At 41.7% G+C, this 8,753-nt stretch overlaps 1 protein-coding gene across 1 annotated transcript; it reads left to right on the top strand.

Annotated features, from left to right (window-relative positions):
* The first annotated feature begins 1,932 nt into the window (after positions 1–1,932).
* On the top strand, positions 1,933–8,187 carry plrg1 (pleiotropic regulator 1). The gene is made up of 15 exons (XM_053618853.1): positions 1,933–2,344; positions 2,785–2,891; positions 3,115–3,251; positions 3,785–3,838; positions 3,925–4,018; positions 4,128–4,218; positions 4,354–4,455; positions 4,749–4,841; positions 5,801–5,950; positions 6,084–6,185; positions 6,331–6,433; positions 7,005–7,113; positions 7,278–7,417; positions 7,527–7,720; positions 7,913–8,187. The coding sequence occupies exons 1-15, from the start codon at positions 2,336–2,338 to the stop codon at positions 7,970–7,972; spliced, it is 1,545 nt and encodes a 514-aa protein (XP_053474828.1). The 5' UTR covers positions 1,933–2,335; the 3' UTR covers positions 7,973–8,187.
* The last annotated feature ends 566 nt before the right edge of the window (positions 8,188–8,753 follow it).

Genomic DNA, 8,753 nt, shown 5'->3' with positions numbered 1-8,753 from the left:
GGATATGTTAACCAATTATCATCAATATGTACAACTGACATTTAGAATTATTACTTAGAAGCATAATCTACTAATCAATATTACTTAACAAGCATAATCTATATGTATAATCAATATTTAGATGCATAGTCTAAAACCATAGAACTCTTTCTAATCAAGTTATATTCTAAGTGTGTACTGAGTTAAAGGAATTCTCTCTCACTGCACTGTAGATGTTTTTCCGTATCATCCTGTACCTTTCTGCAGAGCAATACATTGGTATTAGACATTCGGTGAAACTGTTTTCCAATTAAGTCCACTCTGAAGCTTGCAAAAAAGTATCGGGCTGGGATGAAAGCCAGAAAATCATTAAGGTCGCAGAAGTGAATTGGGTGAGAGCCAGAAATTCATTAAGGTGTAAAGGTGAATTTGGAACAGAGCAAAAAACAAAAACAAAAAAGCTTTGCCTTATAGAATTTTTTTTTCCTAAGAAGCAATTAACTACGCATGTGCCACAAATCTATGATATCATATAGGCATGAATAATTAATTATCAAGAATGAGATTGGTCTGTTTTTAATGAGAAAAGGTAAAACCCTGTCTAAGATGAGCTCGGAGTAAGGTATAAAAGGGCATGTGTGTGTTTGCATAATTTGGATTTTCTGCAGACTGTCTCACTTTATTGTTTCAATAAAGTTTGAGCAATTTTTGGCATCTCCAAACCCTTTTGTCTTTGAAGTTTGTTAACTTATGGCTGGACAGGTTGTTTCCACCACACCTGCTGCTCCATTAGCCATGTGCGCCTGACATCGGGTGTGTCTCACTACAAATCTCCCTCTGTAGCAGAGCCGCACAGCTAACTAGACCTAATGCCATCTATCCATCGTCAAACACACACACAAACACACACAGTACCACATGACCGTCTGTCCTTTCAGAATATAGCTCATTCTGAGAGAGAGACAGAAACAGATAGACAGATAAGGACAGACAGAATCATAGATGGTGTGGGTGGGGCTGTCACATAAGGGGTGGGTCTATATAGAAAAATAAAGTAGAGGGAGGGTCTTATGTTGTGGTTGGAGGTAGGGAGGAAAAACTGTAAAACAAAGTTCTATACCAGAGAACTGTCAATATAGGAGGATAGTGGGTGTGGTTCTAGAGAAAGACAAGGATCTCTAGTGTAGTGGGTGGGGCTCTAGAGTAAGACAAGGCTCTCTAGTGTAGTGGGTGGGGCTCTAGAGTAAGAGAACATTTAGATATAAAGAGGTATTTGATCATAAACACTTGCTGTGAGTGGGCGTTACCTGTCCCGGGCAACCATAACAATCTGCCACACCCAAATTGATCATACACAGCTCTTAGAGCACAATGACCTTGTTCTTTTATTGTTTCTGAATATGTGTGTCCAGCAGCTGTGTTGGGGGTTCCGGTGTGTGTGTGTTTGGGGGTTCTGCATCTGTGTGACAAATTAATTAATGTGGGAGTCACATTCACAGATGGATCACATCAGTTCTGTAATGATGCTGTGAAACAGGTCACCTCTCTCTCTCTCTCACACACACACACTCTCTCTCTTACTTAACAGGAAGAAAGTGCAAATGTGACCATGACCTGAACATTATATCCACACCCTTTTAACATGATAATGAATATTTAAAATATTAAAAATGATCCGAGGTCAGGGAATCTGACTGGCTGAGACCAGCACAGCTGTCCAATGAGATTTTGAGATTTTAATTCCACTTCCTATGACACAGTGACAGTGATATAGTGATCAATTCATGATTAATCGCTAGTCATCAAACTCACAATGCCATTAGCAAGAGTGTGTATGTATATATGTTTGTGTATATCCTGTGTGTGCGTGTGTAGATTTTATGTCATTATCTACTCTTTCTAGAAGTTTCCTGTGGAATAACGCAGCCAGTCAGTGCAAGACAATTGTGCGCTTCTGACAGTGTCCTAACACTTTAGGGAAGAACCACATATGGGTGTAACGCTCAGGTGTCCACATACTTTTGGTCATACCATGAGTCTATACTCCGTATTGTGCACTCCCAGATAGAGCCACTAGGCGGATCATGGCGACCGAATATCACACGAAGAAGTAGAAGAAAAAAGAGAGACACACACACACACACACACACACACACACACACACACACACACACACACACACGATGAGTGTGCGCCGGAAGTAGGAACCAATCACTTCCTGAGTGTTGTGTTTGTGTGCGCGCCGGAAGTAGGAACCAATCACTTCCTGAGTGTTGTGTTTGTGTGTGCGCGCGGTGTGATTTTCCTTCATTTTAGCTTAAAGTTACTGAGTTGAGGAACGAAAACGACATCGAACATGACGGAGGTTTGTCGTTTCTTACTTTTACGTGTGTTTTCTTACGTTTTAAACACTTTTAAAACGCATCTTAGTGAGTTATAACACTCGGCTTTAGCAGGCTAGCTAAGCTCATGTTGGGAGAACAGTAACGCAGCGCGCGCTGGATATTCCTAATACCAGTACAGAATAAAAGAGTATTGTTGTGTATTAATAGAGATTTAAAATTATTATTATTATTCAACTACAGTTTAAAATGTATTTACATGTCATTTTTTTGGCATCCCCCCCCCTTTTGTTGCGTTCATGCACATTGTTTACACACCGGTTTGTTAGTGCGCTGTTTTTAACTAAAAGTCTGTACACAAACAAATACTCTGTTTGCTTGTTTGTAAGATTTATGCGCACTACTGGAAAGTACTATGTCTGGAAAGCTCATCCTGTCTGTGTGTGTTTTTCCTCACATTCAGGAGGTGCAGAAGCACTCCGTGCACACGCTGGTCTTCAGGTCTCTCAAGCGAAGCCACGACATGTTTGTGTCCGATCACGCCAAACAGGTCTCTCTGGACGAGGAGAGGTGGGTTTAATATCAGCACCGAGACTGGGTTTTATTAACATATTCAGGAGCCATAAATGTGACATGATATTTTTCTTAATATATATTTGACCAAACAGCACACTTGGAGGATTCATATAGCAAGTATTACTAATCAGCTGACTGCTTGGATGTAATAGGATGTTTATGTGTGTGTGTGTGTGTGTGTGTGTGTGTGTGTGTGTTATGTGCTTTTGTTTCGCAGTCACAAGCTGAAGATGGGCGTTAAGCTGAGGGCGGAGTACACCCCGGTGTTGCACATGCCCGTCCTCAAAGAAGGGAAAAGCAAAGTGGCTCCAAACGCCTTGGATCTGTACGACAGCTCGGGTTACACGTCAGCCGGTGAGTGTGAATATCCTTACATCACAAACACACAGCGCGACTTAACTGTCTTCGAAGCGATCGTCAGGTGTGTGTGAGTCTGTAAAGGCACAACGACAGAGACGGGAAGTTCTGAAATCTTTCGTTCGTGCCGTCTTGTGAGAAACCGTTGAATTGTTTGTGTTCTGCAGTTTTGTACCAATAACTTGTGTATAATTTTAAATATTGTAGTAATTTGATGATCATAATGTTTTATGGACTATAAGGTTAAGTGTAAAACACAAAATATGACCCTTTTTATTTTTACGCTTTTATGTAAATTATTATAACTTTATGTCCTGCATCAAAAACCTCTCTTCAGCATACTGTATTTTGTAGTGGTTTAGTTTTTGTCCTGTTAGTCTTGCCGAAGATCAGCACTCCAGTCATTGTTTGAAAAGTGTGAGGTGAAATTTGCAAGAGTGCATTGTTGTCCAGTCACTGTGCTGTGTCGTAGCACGGATGCCGTGAACACGTTAGCAAACAGGGGTCTTTATCTCTTGTACTTTTTGCAGAGAGCGATCCGGAATACCTCATCACAGGAACACACCCGTACCCATCTGCCCCAGGTATGTCCTGAACACTGAGGATAATAGCTAAGGTTTACAGTGTAACGTCATGTATTAAGCTAACGCAGTGTGCTGCTGATGTTCAGGAGTCGCCCTCACTGCTGACACTCAGCTGCAGAAGATGCCCAGCGAAGCCGCGGTTCACTCCATGGCACTGGCTCTTCCTCCGGCTCAAGCAAGGTACACACACACACACACACACACACACACACAGAGCTCTGGAAAGACTCCCTGTAGGTGGAAAGACTGCTTTGTGTGACTGTTTTGTGTGCGTGTTTGTGTGTTGCAGGCAGGATATGGCACGAACCGCAGCGAGTGTCGGAGATATCCACAGACACGCCGGGGCAGCAGAGCGATCCCAACCACCACAACACTCACTGGTGAGCAGACCGTGTTCACTTCCGTGTCTATAATTCAATGAAGATGCACACATGGGCAAGAAATAATGTATAAAATATTTTAGGATAATTTAAGATGATGCTCCGCTAATTTGTCGACTGTGTGTTTGTTTGCAGGCGTTAATGGAAGCAGGAGGGATGAAGAATTCAGCGCTGATTCCTCGAAAATCTCCAACAATGCCCAAACCACAGTGGCACCCACCGTGGAAACTCTACCGGGTGAGGAGAGCGAGAGGGGGATTGAGGGAGAGCGAGAAGCGGGGGGGGGGGACCTGTTTCTTAAACAACAGGAGAAAACATTAATGTGAATCTGGGTGGGAGTATACTGTATTCTGCTAGATAAGTGGCCTAACTAGTGTGCACTCTGTCCTCTATCTAGGACACTAAAATGAATGTCTGTGACAGAAAGCACTTTTAAAATTTGCTCTTTAATCCTTAGGAGTTAATGCGGGATGTTGTGCAGCACTTGTGTGTTTCTTATGCATGCGTGTGTGTCTGTGTGTGTGTTGCAGGTGATCAGTGGCCATCTCGGCTGGGTCAGGTGTTTAGCAGTGGAGCCTGGAAACCAGTGGTTTGTTACTGGATCTGCAGACAGGACCATAAAGGTGTGGATTATGAAAGCACAAAGTGTACACTCAAGACTTGAGCTTATACCTTGAAGAGCGTCTACGTGAACTTATTTTGGGAGCGACGTGCATAGGAATGCCATTGTTAAGGAAGTTGGCGTTTGTCAGTAGTTAGAGAATGAGAGTCTGAAGGTGATAATGTTGTGTTCCTAAGTTTCCTGCCTCCATCAGATTTGTAAAAATCTTAATCTAAAGCACAGTGTGTGGTGTTACAGCACACAGACAGTGCCCAAACTGTTTATGTTGAGGTTTTAAGTGCGTGTATAGTGATTCGGTTAGAATTAGGGCTGTCTAGGTTTTTTTTAAATACTTTTTAAATGACATTTTTAATGTCAGTTTAGTGTTAAGATTTGTACATAGAGTGTAACATAATGGCCTTGTAGATACTAACTAGTGCACCGTACGATAGGCGGGGCGTGTGTCTTTGGGATATTATGTGCAGGATCATTTATTTTATATATTATATAAAATGATATCTTTTCCTACGTGAAGCAATGTGTGTTATGTTAGGCTTCTTAAGCATCCAAGGTATTCAAACAGGGAAGGATGGATAAAGCTATATTCACACATACAGAGACTCTCGGGGACAAAGCAACCGGAGACCATTTATTTTCAATGAGATGTGGGCGTGTCCAGTTGAGAAAAGTTTAACTTTATGCAAACTTTATGCAAATTTATAGCGGATCGGTTCAGCAGTGGCAAAGGGCACACACTGCTTCTCCTTCATCTCGTAGGATATGATGCATGTATACACTGCTGACTTTTATATACAAACAACTGATTTGTCAAAAGTGGACTTAGTTGCACGACCCACTGATAACCGTTACTATGGTCACCAGTAATAGGAACGCTTACTGACGACTTCATAGTGCAGTGATAAAACCGCTGTATGTGTACCTTAATGCTGACTGTGAGATTGTGTGGGTGTGTGTGTGTAGATCTGGGATCTGGCGAGTGGGAAGCTGAAGCTCTCTCTAACAGGTCACATCAGTACAGTAAGAGGAGTGGCTGTAAGCTCACGCAGCCCGTATCTGTTCTCCTGTGGAGAGGACAAACAGGTCAAGTGCTGGGATCTGGAATACAACAAGGTACACACACACACACACACACACACATAAAGTAGCTATGGAGCAGATGTATAACCTCAAACTCTGCAGCACCCACATGATGAGAAAACAGTGATGGATAAGTAACCTCTATTGTCACTAACGGTTTCTGCAGGTTATCCGTCACTATCACGGTCACCTGAGCGCTGTTTATGACCTGGACCTCCATCCCACCGTCGACGTCCTGGTGACGTGCAGTCGTGACGCTACAGCCAGAGTGAGTCTCTCTCTCTCTCACGTGTGCACACACACACCTAACATCATTAATCATTAAGGAAAGGCTGATTGTGAAATGCTTTGTCTGACCAGGGGAAAAGCATATTCTTATAACAGGATATTAATATAGAATGTGTGTTTTGCAGGTTTGGGACATTAGAACCAAAGCGAACGTCCACACTCTGACGGGTCACACCAACACGGTCGCCACGGTGAAGTGTCAGAGTGTCGAGCCTCAAATAATCACAGGTGAACACCCGCTTCTCTTTTTACATCCACCTCTTTTAGTGGCTGTTTGTGTTCAAATGATGGTGATGCGTTACGTCACGATACATATCACTAGGCTGTGGTCGGGATACGTTTAGTACGTATTTTTTTTCCCGCAGATATTACGCTTGTCGCTATTGTTGAACCGGTTTCCACTGCGAAACTGCTTTGGTTCTGGTACTAAAATGGCCAAGATCTGCTGGTCCCGGTTATAAAACTGCCTATTATGTGTAAAGCTACTGAGGGATTGGAATGATAAAGTAGAAATACATAAAGCTTTCATTCAAACTGTTGAAAATGTGGCTTGATTCCTCAAAAAGCTGTCTGGCGTCGTCTCTGCGGTCAAACGAGTCTTAAGAAAACGCTGCTCGAGACTCCTCCAAGTGAAGAGTCCTGTTTAGTTTGAATGGCTTTTGAAATAAAACCGGTCCTTGGCTGTTCGTTTTGGACCTGGGTTATAAACCAGTACAGTTTGTATTGGATTACTTTTACAGACATTTAAGCTTTTTTTCTACTCATTAAAGTGGTTGTTTTTGTTGCCGTGGTGTTACAGGTAGCCACGACACCACCATCAGACTCTGGGATCTGATCGCTGGGAAGACGAGAGCCACGCTGACCAATCACAAGAAATCTGTGCGAGCCCTGGTGCTACATCCGCGACAGTAAGCATTGTATATTTGATCTTATGGCTGTTAATTTAAACTAGTATTAAGTAAAAACAATTATAATAATAATAATTAATTCATGATTATTATTATTATTATTATTATTATTAGACAGCTTGTGCTTTAGGTGGCGTAACTCTTTTCCTTCCTGTTTAATGTAGATACACGTTCGCCTCGGGATCTCCAGACAACATCAAGCAGTGGAAATTTCCAGACGGGAACTTCATCCAGAATCTGTCGGGACACAACGCCATCATTAACACGCTCGCAGTGAACTCGGACGGAGTTCTGGTTTCTGGAGGTTCGCTTTTTTTTTTTTTTTTTTTTTTTTTTTTTGCTTTTAACGAGACATTGAACTCAGGAATTAAAAATATAATTTCTGCCATCTTTTTCACGTCCTCCCCGTTCAGCCGATAACGGTACGATCCACATGTGGGACTGGAGGACGGGGTATAATTTCCAGCGGATCCACGCGGCCGTGCAGCCCGGCTCCCTGGACAGCGAGTCGGGGATCTTCTCCTGCGTGTTTGACCACTCCGAGAGCCGCATGATCACAGCTGAGGCGGACAAAACCATCAAAGTGTACAAGGAAGACGACACGGCGGTGAGGACGCGCTTTGTTTATTTAGCATTATAATCATTCTGTTTTATGTACTACACGAAATTCACTTTAATACAAGCCGGTCACTGACAAAATAAAATGTATAGACACAAAACACAAAACTTTCCTAGCCTTAAAGGCGGTTTTTAATTATAATCTTTTATTAATATTAATATTTTTTTTAATGTGTTTCAGACCGAGGAATCCCACCCTGTCAACTGGAAGCCAGAAATTCTCAAGAGAAAAAGATTTTAACGCCTTCAACATTGTGTTTTTGTTATCTTTCTTAATGTTTTATTTTTTTTTAAACAGTACCACACCTTGCAATTTCTTTCCCCATAAACGTCACCGATGAATGTTGCAGTAACACGTGTCCTTGACATCTCTTGGTCTCTTGCTGCAGAATCTTTTCGGTATTGGTTTATTAATCAGTGCTAGTGATGGATATGGAAATAAAACAGTTATATGCAGTTGAACGTAGTTCCGGATGTGAAATATAAAGGCTGTCTTACTGTTTGTAAATATGTTTTGCTTGCAGCAGCGTTCATAAGTTAGATTTTTCACCCTAGAGAAGGCCATTAAACCTCGATTTTCAAGGAGTTAAAATTGAATTGGATCATTTCTTTATCAGGAACGCAGCATTTTGCTGGTTTATAATTCGCAGACTGCCGCAGACGACCAAGCATGAAAGAAATAGATGGAGTAAAGCAGGATAATATAATACACGGTAAGAGGGAATATAATGAAATAGAAGTTTGAAAGAGTATTAAATATGGATGTGTGCAAAATTCTAAGTGTGATAGTGTCATTATATAATAAATAAATAAATATTACTCAACATGTACACCTCTAGATGACAAGGATTATATCCAGATAGAGATTTTCCACAACAGAATACAGGTGGGAAGGGACTTAAATATTTAGGACACATTTAAACATGATTGATCTGCCTGAACTGGAATACAGCCCACATGCAGTACCACGACTGTACACTAGGGACAGTGCATTATGACTTCTCATACTTAAAACATGCGCT

This window comes from Ictalurus furcatus, chromosome 29 (assembly GCF_023375685.1).
Source record: "Ictalurus furcatus strain D&B chromosome 29, Billie_1.0, whole genome shotgun sequence".
NCBI classification, from domain to species: domain Eukaryota; kingdom Metazoa; phylum Chordata; class Actinopteri; order Siluriformes; family Ictaluridae; genus Ictalurus; species Ictalurus furcatus.
Note: the sequence above shows the minus strand (reverse complement) of the source record. Positions and strands in the feature narration are given on the sequence as shown.